We start from the raw sequence: 18,082 nt of genomic DNA, 5'->3' as shown, positions 1-18,082 counted from the left end.
GATTCAAAGCTCCCCCTCCTTGGGTTGGGGAAGCAGTCCTCACCCACAGCACTGCTCCTGCACAGACTAGGAGATGACAGGCATGTTTGGTGTTTTGGTGACCTGGGGGTACTTTGCAAATGACCTCTTTGGGTTCTGCAGCGTTTTATTAGAATAACAGTGGTATTGGCAGTCCTGTCCTTGTGTTGTTTGCACGACAGAATGGGGCGGTTCGGAAGCTGGAGGATGAGCAGCAGATGCCTGTTAGCATGGTTCGGGCCCGGCATGGAGGGCCCCTCCGTGTCTGCTGGAGCCATGGCCACCTGCTGAGGGCCGTGCTGGGGAAGTGGGGACCCCACAGCAGTGTTCTGGAAATGGGTTTGTGCACAGAGCTGTGCAGCTCGGTGTTGGGATCAGAGGTTGGGGTGGTCGGGCGTCCTGCTGTATTTCTGTATGTGCTGTATCAGCTATGGGGCGCTGTGGGCGTTACAGCACAGCCCAGATGAGATACAGGAGATGGTGAGATTGCACTTCTATTTTCTTGTTTTCTTACCTGCAAAAGCAGTGGCTGCTGCTGTACAGCTTTTCCCTTTATGACTGTTCCTTTGCCATTGGTTTGTTTTCATTTTTGGACTGTTGGCGGTGGACCACATCCCCACAGCACTCGCTGTGCTCCTGCAGTGGGTGACGTGGCCCTCAGCCACGGGCTCCATGTGGGCCGTGTGGGGCTCAGCACTGCTCCGTTTGGGGCAGTGGGAAATGCTCTGTGGGGTGGGTAGAGTCCTGAGCCCACACTGACTGAGGAGCCGGCGCTGTGCGGATGCTCTGTGAGTGCTGTGCGTGTGGGGAGGGCCTCAGCAGTGGGGAACACGTGTTCCTGGTTCACTGCTCCGTGTTCTCCCTTACTTTGGAGAGTACTTTGTCCTTAACCTGGCGCTGTTTGCTTCCTGCCTGGAAGTTAGAGTTGCTGTAGGTGATGCAGCAGCAGCTGGGAAGTGCTGGCCTGCAGGCGGACGCTTCGCAGGGAACTCAGCACCACTCCTGTAAGGAACTTCAGGTGTAGTCTCAGCTGTGTCCTTCCCCCGTGGACAATTCTCTGCCATCCTGAAAAGCAGTGGTTTTGTCATCGTTGGGATGTCTTGTGTTTCCTGCATAGAAATGCTGTGGGTGTCAGTACTATTGTGGAGACCTTGTGGTGGGTTCTGGTATGCGTGGCCGTTATTGCAGGCAGGAGATGGGGAGAAAAAGCCTTCAGTATTGCAGCGTTCCTTTTTCCTCAAGGGGAGGAACTTGTACTGAAATAGATATTAGCAAATGTGGGCACCAGAAGTCCCCTTTTCCTTCATGATTCTGCTGTTTTTGTCCTCGTGTGCTGTCGGTATTTAATTAGATCATCTATCAAACAGCTGCTCAAAACGCGAATCTTAAAAACGCTCAACTAGAACAACAGCAGCAGGAGAGCGTTGGAAAGGTCCCCCGGCGCTGCGGCTCTGTGTCAGAGCAGCCACGTAAGTCAGAGCGGTGTGCGGCTGTGTGTTACCCTTTAGTCAGTCGGGAAATCCAAGTGGTGACTTTCAGCTGTCACTATATTAAGAACCAGCGCTGCCTTTCGTGGCAGTCTGTATATACTGGAGTCGGTGCTATGTAGTAAATATTCTTGCTGTGTTTTCATAATCATTCTACTTAGAGTAAGTGCTTCTTGGGTGGGTATTACAAATCTGTTAATCTTTATGGTATTTATGGGGTAATTTTTAACTCTCCTGAGCTCCTTACTTCCTTACAGGTCAATTACTCAATTTATAACGTTATGTCAGGCGTAAGAACTTCACCATCCAAAGGGTAAACAGTGCTGGGTACAGTTCTTTACCTGTGTTTGCTCTTAGTTTTTTGTGTGCAGTGGAATGCAATAACTTACAGTGTGACCTATTTATTGGGATTTCTTTTACTCTCCCTGGTTTGTACTTTAAAGTGGCTGTGATGACTTATTTTAGCTTTTGTGCTTCATTGCTAATGGAGGGAGCGGGGAAAACTTGCCGCAGCCCTCTCTGAAGAACTCACTGTTAATCACATGGCAGCTACTTAAGCCAAAACTGCTGCAAACAGTGCTTAGGTATTTTCGGTCGGGCACTGCTGTAACTGATGACTGTAAGTCAAACACTGCCGTGCCTGGCAGCACACAGCTCTCTGGGGGAGGCCTTGGCCCAGTGAGATGGGCGCTGACCCCAGCCTGTTCTCACTGCAGCTGTCGGTTTTAAAGTGGAAATCTGTTCAAGTCGACAGGGTTTTGGTGGCCTGTGACAATGAGGTGATATCTCTGCAGTGTCCCCAGGGCACGTCCTGCTGGGGCAGAGGGGTGTGCTGTGGTGGAGATCGCTGGTGGCTTGGAAACCCTTCTGGGGACATCGCCGATGGCTTGTGCCGCAACCAGCTCTCGTGGAAGTTGAACGGTGGCAGATTTGTGGCAGGTGGTGGGTTGGTCGGCTGGAAATGCTGAGCAGTGTCATATGGAGCTTTCCTCCTCCTGCTACCTTTGTAACTGACGTGCAGTCTGCTGTGTTTTCTTTCATGCTTTTCTGTTCTGTATGTATAAGATGAATCTTCTGCTGCAGAAGCAGGTTTCAGTGTCTGTGATGGCTCTGTGAGGATCTAATGAATCCCCTCAGGAACCTGTCTTCTGGTTGTGCTTTTCTTTCTTCCCAGAGGTAAACCACAAGATCTCTAGCACTTTGGGTATAGCAGTGTTGTTTTCAAAGATTTGGCCAGGTGTTTCTGGAGTTGGTTGTGTTTTGCAAGTGCATCACAATGGCATTCTCTGTAACTCTTTTTCCTCCAGTAATGCCCATAATACTGTTTGCTTATGGGTTAAAAAAGAAAGGGTAATAAAGGAAACAAAGTTTGTTTTCAGAGTAGGAAGGTGTTTATGGCTGGGGTGTGGGGTCTTGGGGGCATCCCTGGGGCTGGGCTGTGGGGAGGTGGGGCAGCTGGAAGGTATGTGAGGAAGGCAGGCCTGGGTTGGCACGTGTGTCTGAGTGACCTGTGTGCTTGTAAGAAGCAAGGTTCAAGGTGAGCCACGGATCCTTGGTCTCATCAGGCTTTGGCACGGTTGCCTGTTGTCTTTCCTCTTGTTCATCCAAGGCTGGGGACAGCTGAGTGCCAGCTTGCTCCTTTTATTGCTGACACAGGTAGCGCTAATGAGTTTGATAATAGCAGCTAGATGATGTGGAATATATTTTTCCTTTGGAGACTGTCTCCAATTTGTTACACAGAACCTTATTAAAATTTCTATTTACTCTGAATTCATCCAGCAGCAGGCACAACCTGGGTAGCTTTTGTTTGTGCATCCGGTCCATGGCATTCCAGACTCAGTTGCCTTTGCCCGTGGCTTTCCCTTCGCACTGTTCTGCAGAGTGGACTGCTGCTGCTCTCAGGCCTGTGGCTGAGCGCTCTGCTGAGCGCACGTGGCCGCTCTCTTCCTCATAGGGCAGCTTCACTTTGCCAGCAGCATTTGGGCTAGACTGCAAACTCTTGAAGGAGTGAGTCACTGCGAGCCGTGGCAGAGCAGGCTCCTTGTTGCCTCCTGTGCCGCAGAGGTTGGTTGGTCAACTCCAAAGAGTGGCACAGCTCTGCCTCCTCTCCGCTGTGTTCCCAGTGCTGGGACTTCACATTCGCTCTGTGCCCTGTTTGATCTGAGGCTGTTTATGTTTGCTCACCTGTGGCTCTGACTTCCGACACCCTCTGAAAGAAAAAAAAAAAAAAAAAAAGCCTCAGAATACTTCCTCTTCCTGAAGAGTCAGGTGTGTCATCTCTCCTACGTGAGCTCTGTGCTGGCTGCAGATGCATTTGTTTAACCTCAATTCAGCTCCATTGATTTATGAAGTCCTCTTGCAAGCACTGTGTTGCAGGACTGAAAAATCACTTGTTCACAAGGCTGTGCTTCATGAGTGAGCTGAGTGGGCTAATCAAGTTAATTAGAAACCCCATTAAGGTTTAGGAGCAGTGAGAACACCAGCTTTTCTGATCTGCCATGTCTAAAGCTAGCTGGAATTATTGCTCAGGCTGCACACTGACATTCTGGCTCTTGTGTAATGTGTCTGACCTAACTTTGTGGTTTGAAAACTGTGTATGTAATATGTTGTTTTCTGTTTGGTTCTACAACAAAATGAAGCTGGGTTTAAGACAGAGCAGTAGTGTTGCTGTCACTCTGTCTATGAGCCGTGAACAGCAGTTCTGAGCTGCAGGCAGCTGGGAGCTGTTGTCTGTGGGCAGCAGCTTCAGTCTCTGGATGCAGCTAGGACTGCTGCTGGGAGCCATGGCCTTGTTGGAGGCCCTCGGCGTGTCTGTGTGCACTTAAAATTCCTTAGAGTGGTTTTGATTTGTATAGGAGATGTAATAAAAGCTTTGGATGTGTTATAGGAATACCTGAAAGTATGACTGCACAATGGAACTTCTCGTGCGAATGCCTTACACAGGCTGGTACTTGTGCTCTGGGAAGTACAGAGGGTTGTGCCTGTGCAGCAGCTCTGTTTTTCACGGCTCTGGACAGAAGGCTTCCTGGCACTGGGAAAAGCCCCGGCCCCTCCTGGTCCCCATCCACTGCTTGTAAGAAACAGCTGCAGTTGTGAGGTGGGGAAAGGAGGGGATCGTGGCAGTGTGTGATGGAAGCACATGGAGGATGGGTCTGAGTTTACCTGCGCTTACTTGGTTTAAGCGATCCCCTGGCCCTGCTGGGCTCATGCTCCAGCATTGGTGCTTATTAACATAACACAGTCATTATGCACAGAGCGGAAGGTGGCACTGAATAGTTTCTGTGTTGCACAGCGCTTGTGCGTTCAGTTATGATTTTCTCAAAAGGTTGATTCCCAGCTTCTCATCAGAACATTCTGTGCAGGCCTCTGCAGCAAGAAACATTGGACCCAATTTAAATAGACAGTCTTGTGAATCCTGAAAGAATTTGGGCATTTAGCCCAGGAAAGGGAGAGTTCTCTGCAAGAACTTAATTAACCCTGTCTGTCAGCAAAATAAGGAATCAAAGTAGCTGTGCAGACTTCCTGAAGAACAGATCTTCTTCTTCTGCCCCACAGCCGCGATGTGCAGCGCTGATCCAGGAGCTGTGTCTGCAGGAGAGGCGGTGGACGTGCCCTGGGGAGATGAAGCCAAGAGCAGCGTTAGACATAGAGCAGGTGCTGTCAGTTCCAGATGCTCAGGAATGTGTAGGGAAAGACAGTGTTTTACTAATAGAGATGCTAATACAGTTGTCCTTATCATATTTAGTGGACGAAGGATCCAAACCTGTTTCTAATGTGGCTGTTTTTGCAAGTAGAGAAATGTTAAACCTGTTTACTCTGGGAAGAGTTTCTGCTTCCGTTTGGCTGCTCCTGCAAGGTCCGGATGCTGGGAAGCTCCTGCAGCATCTGGCTGTGTGTCTGCTTCACGCAGGCTTTACGAGGTGGCTTTGAAGTTGCCTTTGGATTTGAATGGTATGAATCTTCAGATCGGCTGTGCTGCGTGGTACTCAGCATCATTTCCTGTGACTTTTGATTAGGAGAAATGTAAATACTTCAAGCTGTTGTCCTGACGTTTTGAAGTTGGATGTGCATATATAAAAAACGTCCCCTGGGCTCCTTTTCCCTGCATGAGAGCCAGGTGTGCTGGCTGCAAGGGCTGTGGTGCAGAGCACCCCTCATGGCCACGCATGAGGTTACTGCAGGCAGGAGGAGAGATGTGGCAGTGTCTGGCACATCTAATCTTTCCTTCTTCGGAATTGAATGAGTTCTGAGGAGGATAGCATAAATGTTCTTAAATAATTTGGCTTCAGGCTTGAAAGTTCTATTGCATTACAAGTTAGAAGATAAGCATGTTGCTGCATGCTTAGTAAGCAACACAGTAAAATTCCAGGTAGTTTGAGTATGTGTTTGTTTTCAACATGTTTCGTTAATGCTAGCAGTGGCCTGCGAGGTCTGTCTCTGCTGTTTTAAAGACCGTGAAAATGAATCATAGAATCACAGAATGGCCTGGGTTGAAAACGACCTCCAAGATCATCTAGTTTCAACCCCCTGCTGTGTGCAGGTCGCCAACCAACCAGGCTGCCCAGAGCCGCATCCAGCCTGGCCTTGAACGTCTCCAGGGATGGGGCATCCACAGCCTCCTTGGGCAACCCAGTGCTTTCAGAGGCTCAGAATTGCACGTAGAAGAGTAGGAATTAAGGAGCCTTGGCTTCTTGTCTGAATTTTATGCATATGTGAGTGCTGGCTGGAAAAAACACAGCCCACTCTTGCTGGTCAGTATTTGCTCTATTGTCTTCAGAAGAACTGTTTTTCACTTCAAATGCAGCTGAATGCTGTCCGTACTCAATTTTGTATGTGAGTATGTACTGATTATATCTGCCTACAGTAGGAATAGTATACACAGAGATGTGCAGGTGGCGGCACAGTAGGAAGTTCTGTGCAGGGAAGGAAGCAGTAGGACTGGTGGAGAGGAGCATTTGTCTCATTGTCACCGTGACTCCTTATTCATAGCCATACATCACTGAGTACCTCTGGCATGGGTTTCATGGGAGCCCTGTGAAACCGTCCCTTGTAATGAATGGATGGAGCTAAGTAGTGTTTAAAATGTGTTCAGAAGACTTCTAAAAACAATTTTATCTTCTGGTTTGGGGCTGAGTTCTAAGGAGGTGATTTCACAGAGTGTTTAAAGAAAAACACCACGCAACCAAAAAAAATAGCACTAACAGCAAAAATCTCACATTAAACCTGTTGTGTGCCACAAGAAGGGGATTTGCAGGAAAACAGTGAAACAGCAGCAAGGATCAAATAGAAGGGAGAAATGAAATTGTTCAGTGTGTTTGGTGTGTTTGGAGCCGCGGGGGACAGCACACAGAGCTCAGGCACATCAGAGCCTTTTAAGCTGGAGGGTGCTGCTGCATCGAGGAGCTGTGTGAAGGGAGGCAGGATGGATATGTGGGAGATGCTGAACCAAAACTGGAAGCAAGCTGGTAGCTGCCTGCCTGCTTGGTGGTGGGAGCTGATGAAGGTAAGGGCATGAAAACCCTTCTGTCAGACCTGTCAGCTCAAGTACCCTCTTCAGGTGTATGTATAGATGGAAGGAGGGGAATGCTGATGCAGAGAACGCTTGGAGAATACTTCCAAGTTGCACTACAGATTTGTCCCTGAACTAGACTGGAGAGTACTTGAAAAGATAATGTTGCCACAAATGGGGAATAAGTTTCGGGTAGCTTAAAGTTTATTGACTTAATGTCATTTTGCTTCTGGGTATGGAGCAGTGAATTACAGCGTCTGTCACAGCATTTATTTAACGAATATCAGTTGTTGACATGAAGCTGTAGGGCTTCTCAGCCATTTTGCTGCAGCATTCTTGGTGGGTTTAGGGCGTTCAGGAGGCAAGCACCCTGTTGCTGCCTGCTAAGGCTGTGCAAACTAGGATCTCAACATTTCATTCTTGGAGGTCATTTCCATAGTTGGAACGTTTGTAACTTGCATCCATATGAGTTGGATGAAGATAACCTTCTGAAAGGCTTCAAAAACATCATCTGTTAAATGTCATTCACATGAACTTTGATTAAAAAAAAATGCAGCACAGTGTCCTTAGGACTTAAAACTATTGACAGTTTTAGTTTGAAGCACAACCATTAGTTGTGTCTGGTGGCTGATGCTTAGTTACTCACAGCACCAGAGCCAGGCTCTGCCATTTGAAGCTTCCCTGGTTCCACAGATGGAGAAAGCCAATTTCTGCCTGCTGTGGTTCGTCCTTCAGAGCTTACTTCATTCCGAGTGAATAGCATTTTATTAGATAGGATATTAGCCCATTGGTCATGGATGGCATTACTAAACCTAATCTAAAGTTGCATAACTGGGTGATATTAATATTGTTTTTAAGAGTTTGTTCACGCTTCCATGTATTTTATGCTTTCCCAGGCTCTGCAGGTGTGCTGTATTCATGCTCTGTTACATTTGCTGCTGTGTATGTAGATACAGTTTCCTCTTCATGCAGAGCCTAAGATTTTGACTCTCCTGGCTGATGGCACATCCGCATTTGTGCAGCATTTGTGCCTCAATCCTCTCAGTGCAGCCTGGACAGGCGGTAGGACAGCAGCAGCCCGTGGGGCGCTCCTTCCCAAGTCCTCCCCATGCAGTACTGCTTCACTGCCCCGTGCATTTCAGTGGTATTCCTTGTGTTTTTTCCTTCAATGCTTGTATTTACAGGGGCTTTTTTCCAGTGTTGGCAGGTGTGTATTTCATGTTAGCACGAGGGGTTTTTGGATGTTAGACTGCTATTTGCTTATGGTAATTTCCAGTCATCATAAGGTGACTGAGAGAGATGAGCCGGAGAGGAAAAAAATTGTCAAGCATTTACAGTAAATACTCCCTGCTTTTGGAAACGCTGTCAGAAGTTTAATTGTTGGGTTCAAGCGAGTTTGTCACGCCAGACAGAAGCAGTCTGCTGCGAGGAGCGGGTCGTGCCCTCCCACCAGGCAAAAGGGAGAGTGAGAAGTGGGGCTTTGCAGGGCTGCGTCACCTGGTGCTGCAGAAGGGATGGGGCAGGCGGCTGAACCCAGCCTGTAATGAGGTTCTGCACGGCGTGCATGGCTGCGCTTGCTTTGCCAAAGCTCTTCAGTATGATGGATGAGATTTAAAGGTTGATCTGCCTAAATTGCAATGAGAATACTAACGACTGAGATATTTCTGTTGTGAGCTATTCCTACCAGACATCACAGCCGTGACAGAAATGGTGTAAGATAATGGACAATAAAAGTCACTCGGAAATAATACTCTCTCAGGACTGGGCTGCCTTCAGTACAGCACGTACCCTGAACTGCAGCGATAATGTAATCATGAGCCAAGATCATCATTTAAATATATAGGTAATCTCATACAGCATCCTGACAGATTTATTTTATGAGCAGGCAAGAGAGAGAATGTTATTGGGCAGTGGAGAGGAGGAAGCGCTGCTGGTGCGACTGTGCTGGTGGGACAGCAAACCCTGCAGCTCTGCCCCCAGGGACCCGGAACCCACAGCCAGGCCTGCCCTGCAGCGTGGGCCCTGCCTTCCTGCCCCTGTGGGGGTCGGGGCAGCAGCCTCTGAGCTGTGGTTTAATGCCCACGGGTGGCTGGGATGATGCGAGGACGTGTGTCTGATTGTGCTTTACACTGGGTACTCAGATAGAGCTGTGTGGGGACTGGGAGAGGGAGGTGTGGGGGAGCAGCTGAGTGGAAAAGCACGTACATACGTACATAGCTGTGTACATCTGTCATGATACTGGGGGGTGTTGTAGCAGGTCGGAGGTGCACACAGCCCCGGGACATCCCAAGAAGGGTGCAGATCTGTTGGGAGAAGCAAAGCAGCTCTCAGTGAGCTCAGGTACATTTTCTCGAAGATGAATTTGTTGCAAGTTGGGTTCTGGTCCAGCTGGGAGCCTTTCTCTTCCTTCCGTTGTTGTCAGAAGCTGTTTTCTCCCAGTGCTTCAGGTGCAGACTGACTGTCCCCACCATTGACATCTCTGCAAATATTGACACAGGCCGCACATTCAGCAGCGTAGGATCTGCCCCTTTGTGGTCACAATGTGTTGCACAGCTAGTGCCAGTATTTCAGCAGCGGGGAATTCTGGTGTGTTTTGTGTTGACAAGAGTTCCCTCTGATTTTGGTACTGTTGTGTTGGCAAAAAAGGAAGCATTCCCGCTTCTGGAAAGGATCTTGTCATTGAAGAAATAAACTGGATCACATGAAACCCAGAGCTGAGGTATAAACAATTATTTTCCTCAAGAGAAGAGGCTGCTAAAATCTCGCTGTTCCTTTTTTAACCTCCTTCCAACCTTTCAAAGAATAACAGGGACACCTCATCACCAGCCAATAGCAGCCTGGGTTGCAGTGTTGTTGCATGCTGTCTCCTGGCTGAGCATCACGTGGGTCTGCAGGTAACCGCTCACAGGTGGGACCTGTGCGCTCCCTGGGCCTTGTGCTTTCCTTGGGGAAGTCATCCAGCTCCATGGCTTTTGGTGTGCTGTGCCTCCTTCAAGTACTTGTATGAGTTGCAAGGAAATGTGTCGTGCTAATTGTTGGAATCCACGGGGTAACTTAATGCACAGGTTGTGTGACATGGCTCTCCAAAAGGATTGTGCCGTGTGCTGCATGCACCTCTTTGGACGTCACAAAGGGCCCTGCGGTGCCGACCTCGCGAGGATCCCAGCCACCTCCACATGCTGCCAGCTGCCCAGAATAGCCGGGCTGCTGCTCGGGAGGACACGCTGTCCCGTAGGTGTCAGCGGGCTGCTGTCATGTGAGCTGTGTGTATCTCTTTTCAGAGCTGATATTTGGTTCTTACTGCTTCCTTTGCTTCCAGCTGCAGCGCCTTAAACAAACAGCGATCAAACCCAGACTCTCCAGCTGATGAATTTGTGCTGCCCTGAGATGCTGACTGCCTTTCCTTGGCTCAGCCCTCGCAGTGACACTGTCTGGAGTTTCCTGTGGCAGCCGGAAAGTTTGGGGTCCCCAGGAACGCCCCGGATGTGTGTCAGATCAGGTGGTGGTTCCTCACATTCAGAAGTGTCCACCTGCACTCTTTGAGCTCCAGTCCCATCCTGAGGCAGGACACAGATCCCATGTTGGGTCAGTGTGAGGCTGCGGATGCTTCCTGGCACGGCATGGACGTGCGTTTTGGTTTTGAGACTGCAAATTCCTGAATCCCTTTAGAGATGGGTGATGAGAAGGGCAGCTGCCCGAGCTCCAGGTGCGCTGCAGCATTCTCTGCCTACAGCCTCAGATGACAAAGAGCTGCATGTTGCATTCTGCCTTTAAGGAAATGACATTTCTTAAAATAACTAATAATAAAATAATTAAGATAGTTCTGGCAGTGTAACAGAGAGTAGCAGTTTCATAGGACATTTTAATGTTGATATTGAGACGCGTTTTTCATTTTTAAGTATTCACCTTTGCTGCTAATAAATCATCAGATACCTGAAACTAAACGAAAACTAAAATTGGACTTTGTTGTGCTGATAGCGGCCATCCTGCTTGCAGCAGAGCTGCAGAGCACTGCCTTGAGAAGCGCTCTTCCCCGAGGCAGCAGCTGTCCCTGCGGCCGTGTGCGTCTGTTTGCTGCAGCTCACAGGAGCTGCTGCTGGCCGGGTCTGGCACGGCTACTTCAGGCACTGCTGACAACTGTGAGAAGAGCTGAGCCTGACTTGCTGCAGAAATTCTTCTGCATCGTATTTTCTCTCTCCCCGTTCACCCCCCTCCCCCAAATATTTAAAATACCTTTGCATTTTAAATTAAGAATTAGTCATTGCTCAGATGCCAGGCGTGCACTATTAATACACTAATGAGATCAGGTTGTGCTCTTGCTGAGTGAATGCTTGCCAAAACTCTTCAAACAAAGTTCTGAAAATGCTGGAGCTGCTGTTAAACATTGCCTTGTCAGTGCTAGGGACAGCAGCAATGCAGCTCTAAAATGGATCTCCCCCAGAACGTGTGTGGATGATGAATATTTAGCTAGGAATAGCATTCCTTAGTCACACAGAAAATCTAGAGCATCCTATTGGATGGGAAAGGAGATCAGCGTGGTTACTGTGCATGTGCTGTATATGTGGGGAGTGCATTTCTTGGCTGCGTTGCTCCCAGGCCAGGTCCTCTCACTGCTGCAGGAGCAGCACAGTGCACACTGAAAGTGCCCCTACATAGCGGGGAGCCCAGCCAGGCTGCGTCCCGGGGTGGCCTTGGGTTGGGTGGCACCGAAGGCTTTGTTCTCTGAAGCAGCACTGCCCATTGAGGTCACAGTGCCACGTGGCATCAAAACCTGCAGCTGCGCTGGAGCTGGTTGTGGCATCCTTCTTGAACCTCCCATCCAAGCGCTTGTCTCTTCCTGTTACCTGCAGGCTTCTGCTCTCTTTTATAACACAGCTCAAAATACACGCAGTGTTGTCTTGCTGAGGAATAACTTGCTCTGATGGAGGTGCAGGATGTGATGCCGGGGGGTTTGTGTGAGGTGCTGGATTTCACAGCTCTCTGCTGTGCTGTGTGCAGCATGAATGAGGTTACGTTTCAATTTGTGTCGTGACTCTGAACTCCACAAATGAGATCTTTGTGCTTAAAATGGAGAGATTGCTGGATTGGTCTCCATCAGGTATGAAGGGTGATGTCAGAGTGAAGTTGGTGAAACTGTTTTTTTGCCGAGATGCCTCCTCACTGTTGATGAGCTTACTTTAAGTTCTCCACCTGATAGTTTTGGGGGATTCTTTTCTCCCTGCTGTGGCCTTTTGCTGGGTAATGTGTCTGTAATGCAGAGCAGAGGCTCCAGTTCCCGTGTCCTCAGCAGTGGCCTTCTCACGCTTTCAGATGTGTGTTCATGGAGCGTGCACTTGTGCTTGAGCACTGTCTGGCTCTGAGTAGCACTTGAGCATTGTTTTGCTCTTCCAAATGATTTGAGGTATGTCATCTCCCATATCTCTCTGTTGAGTCTATAACAAAATAGATAGTAACTATGATTCCTGGCTTACCAAGTGCATGAGAATCGTAAGGGAAGTTTTGGTTATTCTGTGTTTGAACGTATTACCATCTCTGGAAGAACACACAGAAATTCATGTTGAATGTAAGATACAAAGTATTGCAGGACACTAGAAGATACAGATCCTAAAACAGCACTTAACAAACGTGATGTAGGGGGGAGCTTGCCTTCTCCTTGCCCTATGCATACCTCATTGATTGTGCATGCCTCAGATTTTCAAAGAGCTTTAAATGCCTTAGAAGTAAGCAATGTATGTCTGTTTGGAAATTTTCCGGGGCTGGGTACCACTGTGCTTCAGCACAGGGAATGTTCTGCTGGCTTATAGCTTGCTCTGCTGGTTTGCAAGGACTGCTCTGGTGCTCCAGAACCAGCTGGAAGCTGGCACACTGCATCCACTGTGAGTTCCTGATGCCTAGCAAAGGTGTCCGCAGAAGTGACACTCACTGCTGTTAGATTTCATATTTAAGTCTTTTGTGGTGTACCAGAGAGTGAATAAACTGCTGTATTTCTTATTATGAAGTTACACCCATAGTGTTTGTGATGAGGCTGTTCTTGCCCTGCACCCTCAGGAGCACTGGCACAGCTTGCCCTGGTGCTGTGCTCCCTCCTGTCCGCTTGCATGCAGACGTGCTTGCGCTCGGGTTCGTCCTCTCCTGGCAGCTGCTGCTCAGGGGCAGTTGGCTCTGCTTTGCTCTGGGTTGGGGAATTACACGCATTAGAGGAGGGAGGCAGGGGATGGACAGTGTCCCAGTGCACATTCCTGGTGTGCTGATGGCTCTCTCTGCTCACAGCCCGCAGGTCCAGCAGCGCTTGGCATGTGGGCATGGAGGGGCAGCACGAGCACCCGCAGCACCTGGGGGACCAGACCAGTGCGCTCTGCAAGCTGCCAGGCCAGGACTTCCAGCACGACCCGCAGGTGAGCACAGCCAGCCCTCGCCTTCCCTTCTCTGCCCTTTGTGCCCTTCTCTGCTCAGGACCTCTGTGGTTCTGAGCGCTGTGGCTCTTTTCCCCTTCTCTGTTTATAGGCCAGGCATATCCAGTTTGAAATGCTGCCAGCCAGCCAGTTTCCTGAATCCGATTTTTGATGATGATAAGAGAAAAAGGAAACACTTTAAATTTTGCTTACAGCAAGTATTTTTAAAACAGCCTGTAAATACATGTATTGCGTTGGCTTTCTCTCTGATTCTTTAAAGAAAAGGACAAAGAAAAGCATGTTTGAATGTAAACAAATAATATTTTATTTCCTTGCATACTTTCATAATAAATGCTGAAGAAGTAGTTACAAAATACCAGACAGAGTTCATTCTGTGTGAAGCTGTAGGCTCTGTGTCTCTGTATTGAGTTTTTGGGAGGTTTCTACCCCAATGTTTTGGGTGGATTCTGTTCCCACCCTGCCTGGCAGTGGTTCCCCTGCTCTCCCCTCCCTTCCTGCAGCACTGGGGCAGAGAGCCGCAACCTGTATCCAGCAGTGAGGCTTTTCGTGGGATCACGAGGTCTGTATTTTCTGCATTTTTTTAGACCACAAAGCTATTTTTTAGAGCAGAGTAGTTAGAAAGCAGAAGCTGATAGCAGAGCCTTGGAGCTGTGGTGTGGGGCCGTGCTGAGGAGGGCACGTGGATGCTGCTTGGGCGCTCTGGCCGTGCAGCCAGCAGTGCTGGTGGCTCCTGGGGCAAGGAAGGGTTGTTCAGAAAGCTGTGTCTGTGCCCAGCAAAGGATTTGCAATGACGATGAGTTGCCTGCACGTACAGCGTGGCAGTGAATGCGTCTTACGCAGCACTGCTTGGAAAATACATCGTATGGAGCAAAGCCCCCCTCTCCTAATGTAGCAATTTGTCATATTAAGTCACTTAATAATAATTGAATCCCCTTGATTAATCTCCTAGAATTAGCCAGTTGCATTTTGAGCAATTAGGGTTAATTACTGCCTCATTTGGCAGGATAGAGCCCCTGTAATTATTTCATGAACAAGATTAGGAAGTGTTCCTGTGTAGCAGATACGTTCATGGCATCTTGGAGCACATGTTAGAATTTGTAATGACATAGTTAAATGTAATTAGTAGCTAGTAATCTGCGTGCTGCTGTTGTGCTGATGCTGAGTGGGCTCATTTTGCTGCGTGGTCTCCATGCAGTGAAACCTCCCCTCAAGGCACTGAGCAGCCAGGCTGTGGTGGTGGGACTCTTGCAGTAAATTGTCTGCCTGGAGAAGGATTAGGACTTTAGGGAGACATGCTTAGATGTTTTTGTTTGTTTTAAAAGAAGCAGTAAGCGTGGTTTAGAAACGAGCACACGTTGTCATGCTCACAGGGCAGGCCCCTCTGCTGATGGCATAAGATGGATGGCCTGTCATGTGCCGTCCAGCAGCAGAGGCTCTTTGGTTTTTCCAATTGCTTTGCTTATTTCCACGTTAGTATGAATTTCTCTCTTTCCTTGTCATGAACTACTACAAATAGCTGTCGATAGAGATGGTAAAAGTTTGAAATTCAAGCCAAGTTCGTCAGCAAACTTTAACTTGTAGGTAACATTTCAGGTGAAGGATACCTCATGCTGTAGTGCAGTCTGGTTTTGAAGCCACGGAATGCAAAATCTGATGTATTCTTCAGTAATTACTTGACTGCCTGCTTGAAGGATAATCCATATTTTAGAAGTTTCCTCATCTCTTGTGAGCTCAGAAGTTCTTTTTTTTAATCAATCTGCTCTAAAGTGTTCTCATAAATTCACACTGGAATTTCAACCTCAAAGTATACGAAATTCTTTTCAGGTAAGCGTTGCTGAGTGGATCTGGGGGTACAATTTGGGGCATCGTAAAGAGGCTCTGAAATGCTGATGCTGATAGTAAATCATTGCCTATAATGTATGTGTGTTCAGCTGTAGGGGCTAAAGCTTCTCCATCTCCTATCACAGATGTCTTTTAAAGGTGAAATTAGTTTACGGTAAATGTCATTCAGATGAAGTATGCACTTTAGAAGCAAGGAAACAGTTGCTTTAAAATTAATGATGCATTGCAAATATCAGAAAAAAAACTTATATCCAGCGTAAAGATAATTAAAATTCAGGTCAGAACTATATGACTTCGTCAGGCTAAATTTTTTAATGAGATTTCAGAAAATTAATTGGGCGAGTATGTTTTTTACTCTTCTAAAGAGTATTTCATTGCATGTCTCTACAGGAAAGAAGCTTTTATTAGTATCGAAAGGCAGTAGTGTCTGACTTTTAACTGTTGATTAACCAGTCCTTAACAATTTTTTAGCTTGATTAAAATAATGTAGGGCTGGTGCACCTCGTAGCACCTGTGCAGACTGCTGAGCAGTTTTCCACACGGCAGTCAGAATGCAGCACAACAACTGAACGTATCATTAATTGGTGTTAATGCGTGGCATTTACTCAAGCACGGGGCAGTGGCCGTTCCCACGTACTTCTGGGCTGGTGTTCTCTTCCACCCCTCCAGGAGCAGCAGTTCCACAGGTGCTGCTCTGCAGCATGCTGACATTCTGCTGACTTTGTCTTGGTTCCATCTCACCTCTTGCTGTGCTTTGCTGCTGGTGGCTGCAGGGAGGGCTGCTGGGAAGGCTCTCAGGACTGCTCTGATTTCCCCCAGTGTTCAAATAACAACAGAGAGGTAAATTCATTGGTCTCACGTTCACAAGAGCAGAGGGGCTGCAGCTCTGCTCTGTTCTCTATGTCTTTGAGTGAGGAGAGCCAGGTAAGTCTCCGAGCATCGCTGCGTATCGGTACTTCTCTTGGAAGGGAAGCAAAGCCTCTCACCAGGGAAAACAGCCCAGGAGGTTGGCTGGTGTCACTGCAACAGGCAGCCCTGAGAATCTGAAAGCAGGAGAAGAAACTGCGTCCTATCAAAGAAAAGCACGTTGAGAGTAAGGATTGTTTCTTTCTTTTGATGCTGTTCTCTGCAGTTGCCTGTGTGTCTTCATAATCTGGTAGGTAGGGACTCCCATTTGCCTTTCATTCATTTCTTGCCACTTTGGTATGTCTTTTTGGGGGTGTGCAAGATAAAATGGCTGAAGTCTTTATTGCATTGTTTTGTTTTTTTCTGTTACCAAGCCTTACTGATGCTGCTTTGCAGAAAAAAACTTGGAGGCTGGAAGTTGAGGCAGACGTCGCCCTGAAGTGTTTGCAGAGGGCTGTCGCCCCATAACTTCTGGGGGCTTCAAAACTCTTGCTTTTGCATCATTGATTACATGCAAAAGAGAGCGTGTACGCTGGAGATGTAGTCCAGAATAGCTTGTTCTTGGAGTGATCTCTGCATTTTTTCTGAAAAATGAATAGCCTCTTTATTTAAATGAGGAATTAATTGACTCTAATCTTTGGCTTTTTTTTTTTTTTTAATGGAGTTCTAGAGAAATGAGACTTCATTGTGTGGATAAAGAGAACAGCCTTTGTCTCAGAATGTGCTCTTCCCAGCCTGTCCCCTTCCTCCAGCTGCCCCAACAGGAACATGCAAACAGCCACGTTTCTCAATGTCTTTACAGTTCTGGGGCTTTGCTTTTCAGGGTTTTTCCTTTTTTTTCTTTTCCTTTTTTTTCTTTTGAGCTCTATCATCAACCTCGATGGCTCGTGGTCCTCCACTATTCAGACAGACATGAACACCTCCCTGAGCCTGAATTTGTCTGAAAATGAGAAAATCTAGCTTTGACAGAGAGGTCTGGAGACAATGGTGTTATCCAATTGTACATCCAGTTTGTGGATGGAACCTCTTAGATTTGCAGAAGTAAAGGTCGGGATTTATTTGAGCAAGGAGGTGTTGGTTCTTTGACTGGGGCTCTTTATAGAAAGCTGTAGTGGTTCAGCCTGGGGGAAATAGTGAGACCCCTCTGTCAGAAGTCATGACAGAAGTGCGGTGTGTTTAAGGCCAGATTCGGGGGCGAAGCTCTGAGGCGGTCGGTGTTTCTCAGGTGTGCTGGATGTGTAACACAATGCGTGTTACCTGCTTAGATCAAAGTGCAGAAAGCACAGGAGTTGAGATAGCCATGGGAAAGCGGCGCCGCCCTGGGCCGGAGGGAGCTCTGCTGCAGCCTGGCCGACCCGAGCATGCTCTCTGCTTTGTGCTGCGATCAAACATCTTCCAGCCTGGATGAGAGCTCCATTATTTTAATTAGGTCTGATAGGTTGTGATAGCGAATGCAAATCTAGGTCATTGCATATGTAAATGTGCAGCTGTAGTCCTGGAGGATGCCAGAACATATCAGCTGAGGTGTCCAGTCGTCACCCAGCATTAACTCCAGCGTGGCAAGCAGACTTCAGCTGTTCACCATGGCAAGTGGTGGGGACACACACATCCTGTCACTTGACTAGCATTTATTTACATTTTCAAGTTAAGGAGTTGCTAGATATTTCTTGGCACATGCTTATAATACTAATTTGCACTTAGGCACTGTAGATGTAAACACTCAATTTAGTGAAAGGCAAACAGGTACCATCCCTGATCCTAGTATGAATTTCTTTCATAAGAGAAAATTTTGTTGTAGCTGCTTCATAAAGTCTCATTAGAAGTGTTATCCTTATTCCTCCCAGGCAGGAATCTCCAACTTTCACAGTACTCGAGGGGAGCTGTGTGGAGGCTGAGGGGCAGTGGAG

At 47.8% G+C, this 18,082-nt stretch overlaps 1 protein-coding gene across 3 annotated transcripts in view; it reads left to right on the top strand.

Moving 5' to 3' along the window:
* NEK6 (NIMA related kinase 6) overlaps nucleotides 1-18,082 on the top strand; it is a 46,146-nt gene that overhangs the window by 4,338 nt on the left and 23,726 nt on the right. Inside the window, exons 1-2 of one of the 3 annotated variants that reach the window (XM_042879154.1) lie at nucleotides 1,599-1,667; nucleotides 13,285-13,409. In XM_042879154.1, the coding sequence (XP_042735088.1) occupies nucleotides 13,317-13,409 (93 nt within the window). In that variant the 5' untranslated portion in view covers nucleotides 1,599-1,667; nucleotides 13,285-13,316. Of the gene's footprint in view, nucleotides 1-1,598; nucleotides 1,668-2,173; nucleotides 2,448-13,284; nucleotides 13,410-18,082 lie in introns of those variants that run through there. The other 2 variants (XM_042879153.1, XM_042879155.1) reach the window with 2 other exon arrangements.

This window comes from Lagopus leucura, unplaced genomic scaffold (assembly GCF_019238085.1).
Source record: "Lagopus leucura isolate 7727_CA_CO unplaced genomic scaffold, USGS_WTPT01 Super-Scaffold_100022, whole genome shotgun sequence".
Lineage (NCBI taxonomy): Eukaryota > Metazoa > Chordata > Aves > Galliformes > Phasianidae > Lagopus > Lagopus leucura.
This window is presented reverse-complemented; position numbering and strand designations above follow the sequence as displayed.